At 39.5% G+C, this 22306-nt stretch overlaps 1 protein-coding gene across 1 annotated transcript in view; it reads left to right on the top strand.

The window, feature by feature from the left end:
• Positions 1 to 504: 504 nt before the first annotated feature.
• Positions 505 to 22306, top strand: part of HPS5 (HPS5 biogenesis of lysosomal organelles complex 2 subunit 2) — a 28562-nt gene continuing 6760 nt past the window's right edge. Inside the window, exons 1-19 of the mRNA XM_028732902.2 lie at positions 505 to 633; positions 1683 to 1793; positions 2744 to 2808; positions 4098 to 4290; positions 5112 to 5245; positions 6023 to 6238; positions 7145 to 7216; positions 7827 to 7915; positions 8435 to 8613; positions 8924 to 9082; positions 10186 to 10345; positions 12283 to 12406; positions 15145 to 15303; positions 15842 to 15913; positions 17408 to 18054; positions 18826 to 18946; positions 20125 to 20280; positions 20831 to 20950; positions 21856 to 21969. Coding sequence (XP_028588735.2) covers positions 529 to 633; positions 1683 to 1793; positions 2744 to 2808; positions 4098 to 4290; positions 5112 to 5245; positions 6023 to 6238; positions 7145 to 7216; positions 7827 to 7915; positions 8435 to 8613; positions 8924 to 9082; positions 10186 to 10345; positions 12283 to 12406; positions 15145 to 15303; positions 15842 to 15913; positions 17408 to 18054; positions 18826 to 18946; positions 20125 to 20280; positions 20831 to 20950; positions 21856 to 21969 — 2996 coding nt within the window. The 5' untranslated portion in view covers positions 505 to 528. The remainder of the gene's footprint in view (positions 634 to 1682; positions 1794 to 2743; positions 2809 to 4097; positions 4291 to 5111; positions 5246 to 6022; positions 6239 to 7144; positions 7217 to 7826; positions 7916 to 8434; positions 8614 to 8923; positions 9083 to 10185; positions 10346 to 12282; positions 12407 to 15144; positions 15304 to 15841; positions 15914 to 17407; positions 18055 to 18825; positions 18947 to 20124; positions 20281 to 20830; positions 20951 to 21855; positions 21970 to 22306) is intronic.

Raw genomic sequence — 22306 nt, 5'->3', positions numbered from 1 at the left:
TTGGATCTCATCTTTGAACTGGGTTTGTGGGTTGATGCTGATATCTGTTGGTTATGCCAATGTACTGGGGCCATTTTTCTCATAGAAAGTGCACCCCAAATTCTTATGAGATGATTTGCAAGTGCTGTACTGTACATTATTGTGTTGTATTCGGCATGTGCAGTCCAGCCATTTCTATGTGAATGTTTGAAGTGAGTTTCCCTGAATTCAGTTCCCCTGATTCAGTTCAATCTGGGATTGAAGCTACAGAAAGTTGAAGGGTTCAATATGCTTACCAGTTTTGGATCAGTCAGCTAATTAGTAGTTGTGTAACTGTCCATCTGTCTATAATTCAGTGTATTTGCCTTATCATAGAAGTATTAGCAATGTTATGTACCTGCACAGAAGAAATAAATGTACAGTATAGGAATCTAAATGTTTAAGAAGTGAAGTTGTATTTCACATTTTTATATTTCACTTTGATAGGTGGAGCTGGAAAATGAAACAATAATAAACTTTTGAGAGACTGTTGTATCTTTCGTGCCAGTGATGTCTATGCCCGTGGTACCTGAATCTTGCAGCCATGTATTGGCAGAGTTTGAGTGCCTCAGTCCACTCCTGTCTGCTCTCAGGCTGGATTCTAATCGTCTGAAGGTGCGTTCAAGTCATAATTGCTATAATGTTGATATTTGCTTAACAGAATTTAGAAATACCATGTACTTGTAGTTCATAGCATACATTCCAAGGTGGAAACTGTAGACATCCACTGGCTTAAAATTTTACAAGCAGCTTTGAGGCTAAAGCAGGAGTTCTCAATCATAAAGAGAATCAAAAGACAAATCTTAAGAAGATAATATTCTGAATGTGGAGAGAACTTGATGGTAAAAATTTCTGCTTATTATTGAAGAGAAGATTTTATCTGTTTAATGGACTTAAATTAACAAATTATTTTATCAAGTAGAAGGAAAATATGCAAGAGTTGGTACTGTACTATTTATTGGAGAGTATAATTTAGGGCACTGTTAGCTATACTCTTCAATTCTAAGAGCGCAAGCAGATGTGTTGCGTGTTGGAGAAGGAAGAGGGTGGAATAGGCAGTGGGTTGGTCGAGTTGTATTGTGAGAGAGTGAGAGGAATTGTTAGGGAGTTAGATAGTTGGGAATAATTCAGTTTGAAGTTGTTAGGAACTAAGATTTAAGAAACTGACAAGAGAAAAATAAACCGAAACCATACGCTTATTCCTGCACTTAAAAATAAACTTGATTATTTGTTTATGTTAACAACTGTCTGGACTCCGTGTGTCCCCGTGAGAAGCGGGGTGGTGGCAGCGAAGAACGCAACCACAGTGGTGGCACAGGGTCCATAGACCGTGAAACGTCCGGGAGCCCTGTGTGACCGCCACTAATGTCCCTTTCATTTAGTTAGATACCACTACAGATTTCAACAGAAATTTGTAAGTGGTTTATATTTCTTTACAGGAGAGACAACACCTTGTTCTTGTCATGCTAAGCAGTTCATAGCAAGACATTTTTTGACCCATGTACTATTATAATGGATCAGTAGTAAGAGTGAAATAGAGTCCCCATTCCATGAAAGATTTTTTTTCTTCCTCAGTAGAACTGAAAATAAAACAAATATCATTAATGTATTTTCTTACAGCAATCAGCTGGTTTTTAACTCTATCCTTTTTCTCTTTTCTAAAGTGCACATGTATAGCAGTTTCTCAAAAATGGTTGGCGCTAGGTAGCTCTGGTGGAGGCCTGAATCTAATCCAGAAAGATAGCCGGAAACAGAGACTTTTTCTCACTCATAAGGTAAGATTGAAGAAATGCTTCTAAGAAACCTCAGGCTAAGAATGAAATGTTATTTGCAGACACTGAGAAGGTTGTTTCATTAAAGCATACCATAATAAAAAATAAAGTTTTTTTTTAATTTTAGATACAATTTTGTATCTCATTTACAAAATTCAGAATGATATCTTGCCACGTCATACTTGGAGCAGAGCCACTGCAATTAATGGCCTTAAGTGCCTTGATTTCAGTGATCTACTCTTGAGTGTGAGCTAGTTTGATATTGCCCCAAGTCTTTTCAGCTGCTCTTTCAGGCCTTAGATGACTAAGAAAATCTTCTAAAATGTGAATTGTAGCTAATGCAGAAATCAGATCAAGAAGACCAATTAGACATCAAAACTAAATTATTATTTTTTACCATTCTTCACCCAAAGATCACATGGCGGTTTACAATATATAAACCCAAAAATACATACCATAACAACAAAAAAAACCCCTCCCCAGTTCTAATGGCCATTAGCCAAATGCTTGGGAGAACAGGAATGTTTTTGCCCAGTGTTTAAGGATATATAATGAAGACACCAGGTGCGCATCCCTGTGGAGAGCATTCCACAAACTAGAAGTCACTGCAGAAACGGCCTGTTTTCAGTTTGCCACCATCCAGACCTCTTATGTTCAGCCTAATAAGGGAGCTTATAAGTAACAAAAGTGAAAATGCATTAATACAATCACACTATCAATATCAATCTCAAAGCATTAAGTCACCGGAATCCTTCCCACAGGGCAGTTGGTGAGATAAAGGGATAGTCCACCTAGAACAGACTCTGATTTTTATTTTTTGCTTCCCTCTTTCATGTGTCAAAAATCAGGTAGGGAGTGGGCAATGAATATGAAAAAAACGCATAGCAGCTACAAATCAGGCTTTGCTGAGGCACTAAATATTAATAGGACAAATCTGCTTTATCTCCTGGTAGGAAGGTGCCATTTCCCGCATTGCCTTTTGTTTACATGATGAGGACTATGTTGCTGTAGCTACAAGGTGAGAACAGTTATTTATGTATTTGAAACAAGTTGGATTACTGTTTTGGCGCTATAGTACTGGGGTTTTTTTTGGAAATGGTAGAGGCATTTCAGTAATGCAAATAAGGGAATCCATTCCGATGATGAAAATAATGTAAACATTTAGAGGCTAACCATTTTAAAGTATAGCATATTTATAGGAGCACATGTACTGCATCTTCCTCTTCCCTTCATTTGTGGAAGGCTAGGCTCTTCCACTTCTGCTTTGCTCTTGCTACCAAAAGCAACCAGCTGTGATTTGTTTAGACCTCAGACCTGGATCTGAAATGGAGCAAACACAAGCCAGCATCTGCTGCATTCAACACAATGCCAAACCGGTTTGCAGCAAACTATAAGTGGAAGGGCTATATCTGTTCCTTTTATTATTCATTGTTGTAAAGGTAAAGGTACCCCTGCCCGTACGGGCCAGTCGTGTCCGACTCTAGGGTTGTGCGCCCATCTCACTTAAGAGGCTGGGGGCCAGCGCTGTCCAGAGACACTTCCGGGTCACGTGGCCAGCGTGACAAAGCTGCATCTGGCGAGCCAGCGCAGCACACGGAAACGCCGTTTACCTTCCCGCTGGTAAGCGGTCCCTATTTATCTACTTGCACCCGGGGGTGCTTTCGAACTGCTAGGTTGGCAGGCGCTGGGACCGAGCAACGGGAGCGCACCCCGCCGCGGGGATTCGAACTGCCGACCTTTCGATCGGCAAGCCCTAGGCGCTGAGGCTTTTACCCACAGCGCCACCCGCGTCCCTATTCATTGTTGTAGTTAGATTTTAATGTATTTTGCTGTTTACTGTTGAGATATTGATCTGTTGTTTGCAGTTTAAACAGTCTGGGATTTTTTAATGGAGAGTGGCCTATAAACCATATTAATAATAAATTAATAAAAGCTTCTTTTCTCACATGCAAATGAATGGGAATAGGAGTCGGGAGGCTGAGGCTCACTGTGGCTTATTGTTCAAATGACAATCCATTATTTGTCATTATGTCTGAACCAGGCCAGTGTCTCTTAAGCTGAGAGAGATGCAGTAAGTTCATGAGCTGACAAATCAGAAGAACTTGGATTTATTTCAGTTTTCTACATTTTCAAGTACTGTACAGTATTTGTTGTATAAATTTATTATAAGCTGCTCAAGTGGTGTACGAAGGTTGTATAAAAAGATAATTGTATGTAGGTTCTGAACACTGTTAAATATGTGAGGGGTTGTGAGAAGATGACAGATTTTTATTTTTATTTTAGTAATTTAGTTATTATATTTTACAGCCAAGGCCTTGTTGTTGTCTGGGAATTGAATCAGGAACGTCGTGGGAAACCAGAAAGGATTTATGTGTCCTCTGAGCACAAAGGCAGAAAAGTAACAGCTCTTTGTTGGGATACTAGTGCATTTCGTGTTTTTGTTGGTGATCATGTGGGCAAAGTGTCTGCCATCAAGATTAATACATCCAAACAAGGAAAGGTAAATTTTAAGTGAGATTTTGAACATAAGAGCAAGTTTCTACACATTTTGGCTGGTCTAAGCCAGATTTTGAGGCTACTAGGATCTTCCAAGGCTGAGAGGAAGACTGAGGCTAGTGCATCATATAGTTTATCACAGTACTTCTGATGTGTTGGAGAATCACCAAAGGGGAGAATAATATACACAAGCCCCTGTTGTCATCCTGATCTTCGTTGGCCTGGCATTTCTGAGATTTTCCAAAGACATCCAAAGTGCAGCTTGGATGTGGGAATTGATCTCTTGTACACTCCCCAATTCCAACCTTAGGAAGGAACATAGGCCTTACCACATTTACTGCAATGGTGAGGAATACTTACCATGAAAGTAGCTAGAGTATATGCGAACTCGTGCATAAAGGGAAACACTCAACTGTGTGTGCCCAAATTTACACAATTAAGCAGGTGGTCACATGTAGATCTTGATAATCTTATTTGCATTACATGATCTGTAAAAATTGTAATGTCTGAATTCTGATATAATTCTGATACAAACATTTTGTTGCAAAAAGACAAAATATGAGGACAAAATTCTGGAAGCTGCTTTGCAGCTCATGTTTTATTTCTCCATGCTTAAGCCTGGGTCTTATTGATCCTTAGATACTGATGAGCATTTACAACTCCAGAGAGGGTATCCAGGCATTTTAAAAATAAAATGAAATGCAACTTGAACAATTTGAATTTTATTTGTGTATTTTTCCAGTTTCATGTAATCAATTTTGCAAGTCTATTTTTCCTTCAGTGCTGAAATAATTCACTGTACATTTCTCCTTTACCTTTCTTTAGGCTACCACTGCATTTGTGATGTTTCCAGTTCAGATTATAACCACTGTTGATTCTCGTGTGGTTCAGCTTGATTATTTGGATGGAAGGTTGCTTATCTCTTCTCTTACCCGATCTTACTTATGTGACACTGAGAGGTAATTAATGTACTCTAAAGTAATGCTGGTGCCATTCTGGGTTTGATTCTCTGCAGATCATCTGTAACTCTACTTTTAACATTAATTTGTACCTAGTATAAGTTGTAATCATTTTGTCACATTTCTGAAGAAATAGAGCAGAATCCACCTAACTCCAGGGCTTCTGCAACAGAGCTCCCCCTGCCTGTTGAAATTGGTTCTGGGAGGTTGGGAGAACCCCCAACAGCACATGAGAGGAAACTCTTCAATCTGGCAGGCTGATATACTGGTGCAGACAGAAAATTTGCAGTTGCATGATGTTGAATTCCACCCACAATTTAGTTTATTTGTGTTTTAGTTTAGTTTTTTGTTATCAAGTCATCTAGAGCTGCTAGCAACGTGTAAAAAAAAAATGCTAACTGCTCACTACATCTCCTCCTCTGAGGCATCACTACAAATATGGTTTTGCCATAGGCCTCTCCATCGTTTAACTGTTTCTCCCTCACCATGAATCGATTAGAGGTCCGTGTCATTATCTTCTCCACTCCAAGGCATAATTGCCAAACATATGCCCAACTACTCGATGCCACCTCCATTGCCCTTTGGAAGGGAATGCTCTTTTCTGCAGATGTTCTTGAATGAATAAATGCCAGTTCAATTTCAGCCGCATGCTCCTCGGTTTCCAACTTTAATCTATGTAAAAAATGTCAACTGTGAAGATATTCATGTCATTTCATTCCACAATGATTAAAACAGGATTCCCCCCCGCCCCCCAAAAAATGTTTTTGGTTTATATAGGGAGAAATTTTGGAAAATTGGAAACAAGGAAAGAGATGGTGAATATGGATCTTGTTTTTCCCCTGCCGGAAAGAGTTGTGGCAGCCAACAGCCTTTGATATATTGTGCACGTCCTGGTTCACGGATGTGGGAGGTGAACTTTGAAGGGGAGGTGCTAAGTACACATCAATTCAAACAGCTCTTGTCATCACCGCCTCTGCCTGTTGTGACTCTAAGGTATTGGTCATAGCAATCTAATCTTTACGTGTTTGTGTTCATCTTGATTGTGGTTTTCCTATCGTGGGGGAACAGTGCTGTAATGTTTAATGTTTGTGACTGCGGTCATAGGGTGGGTGAAGGTAACTTTGGCTGATGTCAATTGAGTGTTTTCTTAGGTTTCTGCCCTGCTTTCTATTGAGTGTGGTGTGGTGTGGTGCTTGTGGTACAGAGATACACAGCAGATGTTGGTGGAGTGTAAGATTTGAATTAGGGCTTAGGAAGCCCAAAATCTCAGCACATATGAAAGCCTAGAGCCTGGGGCTCAATTCACATGTTTTGCAGAGCTGCCACTTTGTGGGTACCCGTCCCCACATTTATGGAAATGGTGCATGTAGCCTAGGCAAATTTTAACAATGCAGTCATCTTTTTGAACAAATTGCTAACTGCACAGATATCTACCGGGTTCCTGAAAGCAGCCCAGCTGTAAAGACACTGTTTGTGGTGGATTTATATGTTGCTTAATCTAACGCCAAGCTTTTCAGATGATTACATCTGATTTTTGTGGGGTTCGCCACTCCTTAAGAGAGGTTGCCAGGGAATCACCTTCCACTGATCTAGCTCTTCTTTGAACATTTTTCTGGATCCAACCTGATAATTTATTAATTGGGAACGCATATATATATATATATTGGTGGTGGGTTTTTTTAATGCAGCAGAAGAAATAAAGTTCAGGGAAAGATATCTTCTCTTAACCAAACAAATATAAAAGGGTTCAACAACCAAAAAGAACAGTCATACATTACTGAGCAATGCCAAATAATTCAGAATGATACTTCGATTCTTGAAACAAAAATTTAAATAGTGCTTGAGTCAACAATTAAAACTGAATAAACCTAATTGATTAAACTTTATTTCTTTTTAAAGGGATGATCTGGAATATAAAGTTTCAGCCTGCTCCCCTCAGTCTTTCGCTTTTCCTAGGCTGCTTTATTTGAGGTAAATATGAAGCCATTTCTTCTTGTAGCCCTGCAGCTAAAACAATTCAGATCAGCTGGAACATTTAGTTGACAAATGGTACATTTAGGTTAATTGACCTCTTTCAGCTTTCTATTATTGCATTTATATCTCACCTGCCTTCCATGTTGCTCAGGATAGAAACATGTATTTTGTCCCTGCACCAACCTTGTGCAGTAGTTACGCTGAGTGAGACCACATTCACACCATACATTTAAAGCACTTTGATATAGTCATGGCTTTCTCCAAAGAATTTTGGGAGCTGGAGATTGTTAAGGATGCTGAGAGTTGTTAGGAGAATGCTTTCCCCCTTACAGAGCTACAATTCCCAGAGTTTCCTGTGAAGAGGGATTGATTGTTAAACCACTTTGGGAATCATTGCTCTAGAAGGGGAAAACACCTTTCTTCACTCTCAGCTACCAGAATTCTTTGGGGGAGCCCATTACTGATTAAGGGGGTATCATAGGGCGTTAAATGTATGTTGTGAATGCTGCATCATGGAAGGTGTTAGAATGTTATCATTCAAACTTTCAAATATTTTTGTGTTATGATCACAACAAATTCTGGATATCCACATCTTTTTTCTTTACAGTGAGCACTGTGTAATGACATGGACAGAAAGAGGCATTTATATTTTCATTCCACAAAATGTTCAAGTTTTGCTTTGGAGTGAAGTGAAAGGTAAATTACATTATTTATCGTGAACTTCGATCTCTTCTATGTGCTCTTGAAACTGTACATACATCAGAATAAAGTTCACCCTGCCTTTGCAAGAAGTGAGGTTGATACCTGTTTTGCCATGAATTGGAAGCTGGTGCACGCAGTGTACAGTGGGGGTAAATGTGTTGCATCAGGCAAAATGGGTAATGCTAACAAGACTTTTCTACATGTCCATGTACTTTATTTCTTAATAGCCACAAGTGCTTGAAACAGTCCCCTCTTTTAGGTATAGAATGGCATAAAGACTGAAAGGGAAATCAGGCTTGCATTTCTTACAAGCACTGGGACAGGCGAATTGCACTTGTTTGTGGTGGTGATTAGTTGTACCTGAAGAAGAAAGCATTCTCCTATCTAGTTTTCATATGTTTATAAACATGAAAATCTTGAAAGGCGCAATCAGACTATTTTGGTTAATATGAAGTATAGTATTAAACATTGGGGAGCTCTGTACTGATTCTTGTAATCTTCTGTTTTGCCTAGATATTCATGATATTGCAGTATATAAAAATGAGCTCTTCTGTTTGCACACCAGTGGAAAAGTCTCTCACCTTTCCCTTCTACCCGTGGAAAAATGTATAGAACGTTTACTTAGAAGAAGCTTTTGGACGCTTGCAGCCAGGGTCTGCTGCCTCTTCCAGAATTCTATTGTCTTATGTCGGGTAATCAAAGCTTAATATATCGTTTTTTAAAAATGTCTTTTTAAAAGCAGTTCTGACAAATAGTAAGTCTTGCGATGCAAATAAAAGATAATCTATTACCTTAGGATTCAGGCCAATGTGGTAATCAAGGAACTTCAGGGAAGAGAAGTTTTTTACACCTTGCTTCTCCCCCCCCCCCCCCCGCAGCAGCACTCCAATGCTTTGAGGGTTTTGTGCTTTTTTTTTTTTTACAGTCAAGCGGTGTATAAAGTTATGATATAAATAAAATAGTAGATTTTAACCTGTTTAATAAAACTTTATGCATTATTAGGCAAGAAAAGCTCTTCCCATAGATAAGCTGGAACATTTGAAATCTCAGTTGGATCTTTCAACACAAAGTGATATCATTACTCAACTTGAAGAACTGATCTCAAAGCTGGAGCCTTTAGATTCCGCATGCAGCAGCAGGAGGAGCAGTATTTCTTCACATGTAAGGGTATTCCTATAAATGCGATCCATATTATAGCTATATTTTTATTCTCTTAAAATTATATTTTATCAGGGCTTCATTATAGTTAGCTTTTTTTAAAAAAGTGGGTACATTTTGTGCATTATTATTATTATTCATTATTATTATTATTATTGTTATTAATTATTATTATTATTATTTGATATTTATAATAGGAGCTATAGTTTGGGCTGTATTTTCTGTTCCAAGATGCATCTGTTGTTATAGCAGATCTGAAGTCACAATGCTAAGGTATAGAGAGAGCTTTCATAATACAATAAATATGCATATAATCAAAATAGTCTAGGAATAAATGTAATCTTGCTTGGAGGCTTTTCCTATCTGCAAAACCAGTTCTGCCTTTTAAAAAATAGGTAGGCAACACAAATGTTACATTTACACATGTATTATATTTTGTATGTAACACATATCACATATGCATTATATTTGAGTAATGTTGCTTGGGCTTCTTTGTTTTATTAGTTGCATGTTTCCCAGTGTTTTATTTTTATTGTATCGTTGCTGTTTTGTGGGTTGTATCTAATGGTGTCACTCTCCTGACAGTAAGACTTTTGTCAGTGGAAGGAAGTAGTTTTTAGCCACTGAATCACTCACACCCCCCTAAATCCGCTTCAGAGGCTTGCAAAATCCTTTAGAGCGGATTTTAGTAGGTGCAGACGCCTATAGGGGGGAAAAGGTGAATCACTCCAAATCATTTCCCTCCCTGTTCTGCTAATGGAAGCCTTACTGCCAGCTGAACAACACCTTTGGGATACAACCCTTTGTATTATTTATTGCAAGTTAGTTCCATTGTTCTGTGTTATGTTGATAAGCTGCCCTTAGAGCATTTACTCTCAAAGGAGGTATAAAACTATTTTAAATAAATAAATTGGAGTATTATAATGTCGATGAACTCTAGAAATAGCAAGGGCATGTTCCTGCTCTGACTTCATATGCATTTCCCATTTTTTTCATTAGGAGAGTTAAATGTGTGCTCTTCTGTACTAAAATCAGTGGCTTGTCTTTTGGCTGGATCAAGTTTATAAAGGCAGACTTTAAAAGCTTACATTATGATTTCTCAATAGGAAAGTTTCAGCGTATTAGATTCTGGCATTTATCGTGTTATTAGCCGAAGAGGCAGCCAATCTGATGAGGATTCTTGCTCCTTACATAGCCAAACTCTATCAGAAGATGAAAGATTGAGAGAATTTCACACACACCAGGAAGAAGAGCACCAGGAATTTGGTAATACAAACATTTATTAAATACTCATGTGTGTGTATCCTGTAAATAGATGAGGATTTGCTGCAGGCTCTGAAAACAAGGTTGTTGCTAATTCCAGCTGTTTGGTGGCATTGTTAGGGACTTCTACACTCCCCTACAAATTATCATTTAACTTGTTTATGTAACGACAGTTTTGAATGCTGGTGTCATGTTTTCCTCCAAAGTAATTTATTAAAATTAAAAGGTTGTACCTCATCATTTAAGTAACAGGTGATGTAATTCTTAGGTGGAAGTCTGATAGTTTGTGGGAGAGAGACATCACTGCTTCATGTCACCTACTCTTGATGTTGCTGCCCTGTCATGTAAATGAAGGTTGCTGTCCTGTTCAATTCATAAAAATTGATTCATAAATTCACTCAAGTAGAAAATCATAATCACCTCTGCTGCTTTCATGGCTCTCCTTTAAGATTTTGTGTTCAGAAACCTGTTAGCCTCTTCTGCTACAGTCAAGCTATTGTGAAACTCTGTAAGCACCTGAGTTCTGTATCTCAGTGACACCAGCTTTTGGCTGACAAGGTGATTCAGTGTTTTATAGGAACTAAGCAATTCTGTGTGTAATGGTGGGGATTCAAAACTTGGAGCTGTTTCACTTTTATGGCTAAAATTGTATTCCTTCTGTAAAATGGAAGGCGGTTCATTGAACCTCAATAGGATAGTTTAGTCTTGTACATGAAAAGTAATGTTTTGAGTCATTACCACATTATCAACGGTTGGTAAGAGAGCTTTGTTTATTGTATATGGTGTTTTAAGGGAGAAATGTCCTGGTGATAAATACTCCATTCTTTCAATGAATATTCCCCTAGAACAACAGTAGTTGGAATATAGATGACCGGAATATGGGGGTTTACCAAATTTGCTGGTAACGTCAAGCTGTAGATTTTGCATGTTTTGGATTAAGGCTATACATGCATGCTTTGCTTGGTGCTGTTTCCTGATAGCATTTGTAATGAATAGTCCCTTCTGTTCTTTGAAGGGATTCCTTTGTTCTCACTCATATACAAAATTAAGATTTTTAAACTGCTGTAATTTTCTCTTGGGCAAAATATAGTCCCTTTTAAATCTTAGCTTTGGCCTTGAATAAACTGCATGCTTGAGGGTTTATTTGCAAGAATGCTTCTAATTCCATAAATTAAGATGAAGAAGGAATTTAAACATTCAGGTTTCTTGAAATAGTGGTAATAGCAGCAAGGTAGTTGCTTTTCTTGTGTGTTCCCCATCCTCTTTATTCTGTAAACCCCTTGCTCTTGCCTTTGGAGGTTTTACACTGTAAGCTCCATTTGCTGCTTGTCACTTTGCTTAATACATTGTGGAAATGATCTGTTGCTCACTCTAAAATATCAGTGATATTGAGGCTATTGGTGAAAACTGCATCTCTAAATTAAGTGTTGCATAATCGATTCCAGGAGACACTGATATAGATATAGATCTAGATCTAGATCTAGATCTAGATCTAGATATATGTGTGTGTGTGTGTGTGTGTGTGTGTGTGTGTTATACACACACCACACACACACATTTGAAAAGTCCTCAGGTTCTGTAGATTCTAAATTGCTGCCCAAACCTCTAATGCATATTAGCAGTGTGTTTTAGGACACCTATTTCAAGCTGCATTTTACTACAGATGCTTTGAAACTAGGCCCAAAGTTATCTGACAAATCAAGGAGCTTTCCTAAAAAAGTAAAACTGCCACATCACCTAAATGCTGGTGGTTCAGATTGTGTTATTTCCCATATGATTCGGCAAAAGGTGGTAATTATAGCTGAATGGCTTTTGGCATTGATACCTACTTGAAGGAGGTGAAAAAAATCTGTTGTGAAGCACAGCATCTGATCAGTCCTAAGCATATGTTGTCCAATCACTCCATTTTATGACTTTTAAATTTTAATTTTGTTTGTTAGACACTGTATCTCATGCTTCTGTGATGGTCGACTCTGATCGGAATGAGACTTTTCTTCCATTCAGTATTCCATTGTCATTCCGTTCCCCATCTCCCCTCGTCTCTCTTCAAGCTGTCAAGGACAGGTAAAATCACATGTGAATTCCTCACCCATTACATACTTTTTGTTTTGTCCAATCATTAAACATTACTTGTCACTCATGCCAAATTTTTCCATGCTAGCCTTTGACTCCTTGAAACTAGCTAGTTGAAGATGAGCTGGGGTTAAAAGTCTTTTCTTAATGATTAAAGGGCATAAGAGTGTGGTGGGAAAGCTTAGCTGTTTACCACTAATTTTAACATGTGGGTCATGCTTCTGCAACTGTGAATGTTTTTCATTATCCTTCTTAACCTAGCTCTCCATTACAAGTATAATACTAAACAATCCCAAGTTGTGCCAGTTTGGAATGCTTTGAGTGCTTAAAGGCAGCTGTAGGGTATACAGAGCTATCTAGTAAGGATTCAGTGACTGACCCATTGGTCAATAATATCCTAAATGGTGAGTTTTAAAACCAATAGGAGCAAACAATTAGTATTAAAGTCAAATAAGTCCTCTCATGATTGGAACCAGATGCAGGGCACAATCGAGGAGTTCTCAGACCATGGATTCAGGATCGGAACAGGAGATTTGAAATGGGATTGATTCCATTTGTGTATAAATATAAGAAATATATAGTTGAAGGATCCCACCTCTGTAGGTTCCCAGCACTGCTGTTTCAAACTTCATATCTGATTAACTTTGAGGTCCTCAAGTTATCAGGATGTTTCCTGCTTGGAGGACTCTGCAGAAGACTCTTCTGATTATGAATTTCAGCACAAGACAGAGAAAGCATTACTGTGTAAGGCCAATGGAGCCATACTTACTTTCAGGTGATATGTGGATGTCTCTTCATTCCTGCATTGAAAAATTGGCCATAGAACGGTCAAATAAAATACTGAAATTTAAAAGATGTTTTTAGTCCTTTCCATTGAATTGGCAATGAAGAATCAACCAAAATGGCAAAGTAAATGAATAGGTCTTAAGGGGGAAAAGCAGATTGCTTGCCTTTGGGCCATATAGTGATGCTGCATTTTAACATTTTAGAGGCTGGAAACCACCACAACGGAATTGATAATGACTATTTTGAGGGTTGCTGTAAGACAGCCTTCCCCATGACATTGATGGGAGTTATACTCTAAAATAACAGGAAGACACCAGATTGTTGAATATTGTTTTAACACCACCTCACTCTCCATCTTCCACTTGCTTGAGAAGAGAGTGCCTGAAAAGGGCTATAGTATGAGATATGAATTCTAACCTTCTTGAGATGATGAGCTCAAACAATTCAGTATAATGCACCCACAATGCTCGTAACTGTTGTTCTGGTTGAAAGTGGCTACAAAGGATAATGGAACAAAGAAATAGTGGCTGTTATATTTTCCCTTTTGAAAATATAAAAGCCAGCAGCCATTCATATCTAATTAACTTCTTGCTTTACAGTTTTCAAAGGAGGAATGGCCATATAGTTTTGGTAGTCCTTGGTATAACTAAAACATAATTTGCACCCAGTACAATCCTCCAGTTACATTAACACAGTGTGTTCAGCATGGCATTTGCAGACTTTGGGGTTTTTCATCATGCCCAGATGTTTCCTCTCTTCCACTTCCTTTTTTTCCAAAAAATTGGTCAACACTGAGCCTGATGAAGAATTCTGTACACTTGAAAGCTTTGTGATATTGCTTTATGATCGTAATAAAGGTGTTGCTCTACTGCTATTCCTATTTTCTAATAATTGAACATCTGTATCCAGCACTTTTTGCATACTTGGGAGAAAACAAATGCTATAGTGTTGATTACTCTCTTCTATTTAAAAGAAACAATTCTACAATCTAACATGCTAAAAATTGTATCAACATTATAGAAACAATGCATCTAATCTTGGCTACACCAGCTCCCTGATTTCACTTACCTTTGTTCATTTAGACATAGCCTAAGGCCCCAAAGGGATGGAGGTGGCGCTGTGGGTTAAACCACAGAGCCTAGGACTTGCTGATCAGAAGGTTGGCGGTTTGAATCCCTGCGACGGGGTGAGCTCCCGTTGCTGGGTCCCTGCTCCTGCCAACCTAGCAGTTCGAAAGCACGTCAAAGTGCAAGTAGATAAATAGGTACCGCTCCAGCAGGAAGGTAAACGGCATTTCCGTGCGCTGCTCTGGTTCGCCACTAGCAGCTTAGTCATGCTGGCCACATGACCCGGAAGCTGTACGCCGGCTCCCTCGGCCAATAAAACGAGATGAGCGCCGCAACCCCAGAATTGTCCACGACTGGACCTAATGGTCAGGGGTTCCTTTACCTTTACCTTTAAAGCCCCCAAACATGAAACAAATAAAACTGGAATGAATGGTGTACTTTCAAGTATTATGTTCAATATAGGAGTGCTGTTGCATCAACAGTGTTATGTGGATAGAGCATCATAGAAGCAAGGATTTGTATTTGAATTTTCCACTTTTTAGGTTCAATGTTTCCCTAAACACATAGCTTAATCCCAGCAATCGGCTAATGTGGGGTACTAGTCCTTTTAACCATATTTTCTTTAACCTTGCTTTAACAATCCTAGATCAACATTGTTTAATGTTCTAAAATCTCTGCTTATGCTGACCAAAATAATTTTGCCTTGTACGCAAAGAGCAGCAACATATATCATCCATCTTCTTGATCTGCTTTATATATCTGAAGAAGACCTGTGCAAGCTCTTGCTATGATAAATTCTGAGGTGCCACACGACTGCCTTAATCTATGATTTTTTTCCTTTTTGGTGCTCATACAATGTTTACACTTAACTTACAGTGTTTCTAGCTTTGTACGTAAGACCACAGAAAAGATTGGTACTCTTCATGGGAGTCCTGATAGAATCAGACAGGACATTAAAGATGAAGAACAGCTTCCAGAAATGACTGCTAGACTAGCCCAACCTCAAGAGGAAGGAGAAGGAGAAGAAGATGAAGAGTGAGTAAAAGCTCCTTTAGCCTGTGCAGCAACCTTTTCCTTTCAACAGGGTGATGAGGCAGGAAGAACTGCATTATCAGTTGACTCTTTAACTCGTCATCATGCAAATGCATTTCTGTATCACCCATTTCTAGCAACATACTGCAATACTACCAAAAAGCAACCTTTGGCTATTGGAAGTGGCACTGGAATCCAGCCATGCATTTGACTTTGTGACATGGAATACCAAGCTTACTAAGAAAGATGTGGTTGGGGTAGGGTTTGGTAACAGAAATATAGTAATAAACCCATGCCCAGAAACATGCTTGGGAATGCATGGTCATCATTTTTAGATGAAGAGAACATAATTGTATTTGTAGCGCTGAAAAATATGTGAGCAGAGCCACCAAAGTGAAAAGAAAATGGAAAGGCTTTGGTGCTTTTATACAGACCTGTCTTCTAGGTGGTATAGAGTTTTACTGAAACAAACTTAGGAGTAAGACAGGGAAATGTTTTTCATTTCTCCCACTGGCTATTAAAATTAACTTTTTCTTTCAAGGCTTGAGCTGCAGAGCCAGCCTCATGAAGAGGACCCCCTTAAAGACCTTGGGGCAGCAACTATGGAGACCCTGTAAGTAAGGCATCAAGTGTTTGGAGGATACAATATCCAGAGCAGGGAGAGGAGAACCTTGAGCTCTTTATCGAGCAGGGGCAGGATCGAAATATATTAAAAACATTAGTAGAATATTTTGTATAATTTATATTTTTATTTATAAAAAAGATTTCTATACTGCTGTATTGTAAAGATACCCGTATTTTTCGCTCTATAAGACGCACCAGACCACAAGATGCACATGGTTTTTGGAGGAGGAAAACAAGAAAAAAAATATTCTGAATCTCAGAAGCCAGAACAGCAAGAAGGATCGCTGCGTAGTGAAAGCAGCAATCCCTCTTGCTGTTCTGGCCTCTGGGATAGCTGCGCAGCCTGCATTCGCTCCATAAGACGCACACATATTTCCCCTTACTTTTTAGGAGGGAAAAAGTGAGTCTTATAGAGCAAAAAATACAGTATATCACAGTGGTATACAACAATACAAAAACCATAAAACCAAACAGGCAAATAATTAAAAAGTTAAAAACAAGTTAAAAGCAAAAAGAAATGAAAAACAAACACCAGCATATTCCTGATCCTTAATTTCCCCATCCCTGATGGTTGCCCACCTCTCATTCACCTGATGCTGCCATGATGTCAGGTGGCTTAACTTCAAAAGAAAGTATCAGGAGGACACTCGCAGGGGTGGTTTGGATTCATTCTGTGCCTGAAAATGAAGATGGATCTGTTCCCCATGGAAGCTTTGGCTGAAATTTCCAGAGTAGAGCCAATCCGGCTGTAAGTCACTTTGGGTTGCCTTGGGGAAGATAAAGTGACCAACAAATTTACTAAATCATCATCACCATCACCATCCCAGGGGGCTTAGTACCCAGTTTGAAAGGTCCTGCTTGCAGAGTGTACTCTTAATACTCCTGATTGTTCCTTTGCAGCCATGCCTTTCTCTGCTACACATGTGATGTTGGGTGTGATGCAGGTGGGCGTGGTTGGGGGTAGGGAAAGCCTCACAGCCTAAATTAACATACCTGCTGGGCCTAATTTAGCCTATGAGCTACAGATTCCCCATGCCTGTTCTACGCAGATGAAAGTTGACTGTTTTTAAAACTGTGCACGAGGTAATGCTATGTTAATATTTCTCCATACACTGTAATACTAGTTCTTAGAAAAGTAGCTTACTGTTAGATTTAGGATTTATCTGGAAGTTTAGGAGCCATGGATATTAACTCTGGAACATCAAAGCTGGCTAAGATGGGGATATGAAAGTCCACACAAACCTTCCATTCTCCAAACTGACTCATTGTGTTGCTTTTGCACATATGTGGAACAAATTTTCCATGTAGCTGTATTGTAGGAAAGGTGGACTGAACTGTGCCCAAAGTATTAATTGTGGGTTGCAATCCTAAAAACGCATATAAGAGATTCTTTACGAGAACTACAATGTTGGCAGTATAATTTGCTTTCTTTTTCTTGTGGGTATAAAATCAAATTGTAAGTTTGCATTTTGCCTTTTTGCAGAACCAGACTTCAGGATCCACTAGTTTTGTTACAGCCACAGTACTTGAGAGCAGTTTTGCTAAACTGGATTCCATTTCTGGAAAAAACATTTAGATTCGAGGCATCTGCCGTTTTGGATGAGAACTCATCTAAGATAGACAATGAGATGCCTTTGCAGCCTGAAGACCAGCAAGTTTTCAAAGAAAATGTGGAAGTGCCTCAACATGATGAATGTGCAGATATGGAACAGTTGCCTGTCTTGAGAACAAACTATGAAAATGATGATGTAAATAAAGAACAAGATGATGCCTGGGAAGAAAATACCAAGCCAAATAGTAGCAGTCAAATTGATAAAATACTGAGCAAACATCCGAAGTCGGAAACCACATTTAACCATTCTTTTCAGATTCATTCCCCATGTTTCATACCAGAGAATATTCAGAAAGATTTGGTAGAGCTGGCAACTTTATGTTTTGAATTAAATGTATATGAATATTCACAAATTAATGGTGAACAGTATGTGCAGCCAGAAGATTCAGATGCCTTGGCTTGTAGATTCATAAAAGACTACTTTTTTCTTCTGGATCTGGAAAGGCTGAAGCAATGTATTATAACCTGTCATAGCAATCATCCTAGAGTTTGGGAAACCTATGTGGAAGGATTAAAAGGTAAGCATGGCCATCAGTCATGGATGCTTTAGCTGAGATCCCTGCATCGCAGGGGGTTGGACTAGATGTCCCTTGGGGTCCCTTCCAACCCTACAGTTCTACGATTCTCAAGTTGTATGAATTCACAGTGCAGTTCTATACACACCTAACTTGAAGTAAGTCGTATTGAACTCATTGGGGCTGATTCCAGGCAGATCTATGTAAGATTGAACTGTTGGAGGATCTTGTGTCTGTCATTGTGTCGAAGCGTTACATAGAATTTGTTCAAAATGAAATTTGTTGAAAATATTTGCAAGCTGAAATATGGGGCATGCTGCCTGGGGCTTTCCATGGCAATTAGCCATGATGGCTATGCTCTGCCTCCACAGTTGGAATTACAGTTGGAGGCAGTAGTGCTTCTGAAAACTAGTTGCTGGAAGCACAGAAGGGGAGAGCACTCTTGTGCTCAAATCCCACAGGCATCTGGCTGGCCATTGTAAGAGCAGGATGCTGAACTAGGGCCATTGGGATCACACAGTGGGCTTTTTATATGTTTATTCCTAATTAACATTAATGCAGTTGAAAGCTTTATCTAACTCCCATTCATAAAAACAAAAGTAAAATCTAATTAAAATATTTCCTGAATTACATTGACTGATTTTTTTCTTGTTACCGTTTAGCTCTTGAGTGTTTCCCCCCCAGTTTAATGTTTGTGTGAAAATTAGCACGTTTCCTGTTCTTAATGTTACTTTTCAATATAGTTGTTGTTACATGTAAAATTATTGGTTTCAGAACTGACTCGGACTAGTCCAGTCACTATGGCCCTGGAGAATGGAGATATGTTTAGAATACTGAAATTGCTTGTGGATCTGGGTCCCTGGGATGCTCCTGTGTTGCTAGCACATGTCCTAAGGTATTCACCATTTGACTTAATTTGACTACATCTTATTTAATACTAAGGGACGCGGGTGGCGCTGTGGGTAAAAGCCTCAGCGCCTAGGGCTTGCCGATCGAAAGGTCGGCGGTTCGAATCCCCGCAGCGGGGTGCGCTCCCGTTGTTCGGTCCCAGCGCCTGCCAACCTAGCAGTTCGAAAGCACTCCCGGGTGCAAGTAGATAAATAGGGACCGCTTACTAGCGGGAAGGTAAACGGCGTTTCCGTGTGCGGCTCTGGCTCGCCAGAGCAGCGATATCACGCTGGCCACGTGACCCGGAAGTGTCTCCAGACAGCGCTGGCCCCCGGCCTCTTGAGTGAGATGGGTGCACGACCCTAGAGTCTGTCAAAACTGGCCCGTACGGGCAGGGGTACCTTTACCTTTACTATTTAATACTAGGCTGGCATATGTAGTCACTCTTCAGATCAGTCTTGTTGCATTTTTATTAATGGGAGGCGGTTTCATACTTGCATTTTCTCGGGCTGGCCCATAATATTTCATTACCTGAGGTGAAGGGCAAGATGGTACCCCTTCCCATTATAGGTAGAGAAGCTGACATAATTCAGCACTGATGATGTGACTGTCCTTCACAACACCTGAGGCAGTATGGTGGCAAAAACATGTCTTATAGCATCCATAGCTCCGTAGTGTCCAGCAGAGAGGAATGGTCAGAGGCCTTTTGAGGAACAGCCCTGGAGCTGATGGTGCTGCTTCCAACATCTGCTCACTTTGCTCAGTGCAGGTGTGGGGAACCTCCCCCCCCCCCATGTTGTTGAACTACAGCTCCCATCAATTCCAGTAATCGTGGTCAGCAGCCAGGAATAGTGGGAGTTGTAGTTCAGCAACATCCAGAGGTCCAAAGGTTTCCCACATTTGGCTTAATGTTAAGACTGACCCTTGTTTCCACAATCTAGTTTCAGGCAAGCCTCACTAGTATTGTGATAAACCTTGCAGTTATACAGGGTGAGTCCTTTAAAAGAGGCCCCGTGGATACAGAGTACACATGTTCCATGGGGCCTCTTTTAAAAGACTCACCCTGCATTTGCAGTGTTAGCTATGTTTAAATGTGTGGATCAATACCATGCTAGTAAATCATAATTCTGAGAATGGCTTTCTTAAATAAGTGTGACTGTTGTGTCCTCTCTTGTTCTCATATAGGCTTTATGAAAAATTTGGAGAAACTTCGCTAAGACCCCTGATCAAGTTTTGTCCCTCTATTCTGCCTTCAGATATCAAGCAAATTTGTAAAAGCAATCCTCAGCATTTCCTGGCATATTTAGACAGTCTAATCAAATCAAGGGCTGAAGATGAACGGTATATATTGTACTCTTTTACTCTGTGGAACAAAAGTTAAGGAATGGGATGCATGGAAGTAATAATTAGGGTAGCGGTGAAAGGTGGACTCTCATTAGAGGATTTTAAATAGTGGTTGTAATTGCCATATGTCAGGGATTCTTTAATTTCTGCATCGTGGGAGGTTGGACTAGATGACTCTTGTGGTCCCTTCCAATTCCACAATTCTATGATTCTAAAATATTTGTTGCTTCTTAATGACATTAGGTCTCTGAGAAGGGAAATAATATCTTGAGTGGGTAGTAACTTAGCAAAAAAACCCCTGCATACATCAAATTTATGACATGGTTATTTGAGAACTTTTTAATACAGTATGGTTGTATACAATAAGGCATTAAACATTTCTTTTGGCTCTTTATAATTGGATGATAGTTTCTTTTTAAAAGGCAGCACTACTTAAATGACATTCAAGTATGCCATATTGTGAAACTAGTCCTAGTTGCTTGTATGTTGTAAATCCTTTTTATTGCCAGAATGCACATATAATTAGCGGTGAACAATCTCTTTCTAGGCTGTCCTTCCTGGGATCTCTTCTTCATCCTGAGTCATTACGATTAGATTGGTTATCTTTGGCAGTTTCTCAAGATGCCCCACATACAGCAAGTACAATGGATGCCCAAGGAAATCCACGGTATGAATAGCGTTTGACTCAAGCTTTCTGTTTGTCCACACTTCATAATTGTATTCACATTCCTAAAGGCATTATCTTTTGACAGTTACAAGGACAGTCACAAGATCACCCAGCAGTCTTTTAGCTTCAGGAGAGAGAACTGAGACAGAATGCATGATATATAATTGATTTGGATAACCTTGCTCTGTGTGGGCGTAGGGAATTTTATTATATGATACATCTTTGCTTAGGACATGGAAGGGATGGGAAACCCTTGGCCCTCTATATGTTGTTGGACTCCAACTTGCATTAGTCCCAGACAGCATGGCCAGTGATCAAGGATTATATTATTAGTTGTTTATTAAATTTAAGTTCTGTCCTTCCAGAGAAGCCCAGGGTGACAAGCGCAAAGCTAAAAAACGTAATTCCAGTACAAATGAAGATTGGTAAAGATCTCTACTTAAAAGGTACAGTCATACCTTGGATCTCGAACGCCTTGGCTCCCAAACAAATTGGCTCCTGAACGATTGAAAGCCGAAAGTGAGTGTTCCGGTTTTCGAATGTTCTTTTGGAAGCTGAACGTCTGACGGGGCTTCCGCGGCTTCTGATTGGCTGCAGGAGCTTCCTGTAGCCAATCAGAAGCCATGCTTTGGTTTCCGAACGTTTTGGAAGTCGAACTGACTTCCGGAATGGATTCCATTCAACTTCCAAGGTACGACTGTATATTTAACAGTGGGGAATTGGTTGGAGTAGTGCAACCTCATGTTCCCCTCCCTAATTTAAAGCAACATGCATGAATCTCCCCATAATATTGGCAGTGTTTTGATTCAAATTGAAACAAACTTGTGTTATCTATCATTTTTTAAAAAGTCTTATGTAATTTCCCTAACTTTTTTTTTTTTTTGCTTTTGCTTTAATATTTTCAGGCCACGTTCACATTTATTTACTTGGGGCTATAACCAACTGATCTTACTCTTGCTTAAACTCCCAGCTGACACTGTAATGAAAGAGAAGATGTCTGACATTTGCAAAAGCTATGGGTAATGTAGAAGTCCTTGGTAAAATTAATGTCTTTGAAACTTTGTTACCTAAGAGGGCATGTTTCTCTCCCTTGGTTTCACTTCACTACGTAATAGTCTAGTCTGTTCAGCTGTAGTTATCCAGGGTATGTGTTATGCACTTGCTCAATCATGCTCTTTGTGTGTGTTCCAGCAGCCAGTGGCTTGCTGGCTGGAGTACATATTTAATGTGCTTCTTTGCTTTCAGGTTTGCTGCCTGCCTGCTTACCTCTCCTTCCAAAGCCTGCCATAGCACTGAGCAGCAGTAATAAATAATGAAGCTGCAACTGTGATTGAGTTAAAATGGGGCTGGGGAACC

Source organism: Podarcis muralis, chromosome 1 (genome assembly GCF_964188315.1).
Source record: "Podarcis muralis chromosome 1, rPodMur119.hap1.1, whole genome shotgun sequence".
Lineage (NCBI taxonomy): Eukaryota > Metazoa > Chordata > Lepidosauria > Squamata > Lacertidae > Podarcis > Podarcis muralis.
Note: the sequence above shows the minus strand (reverse complement) of the source record. Positions and strands in the feature narration are given on the sequence as shown.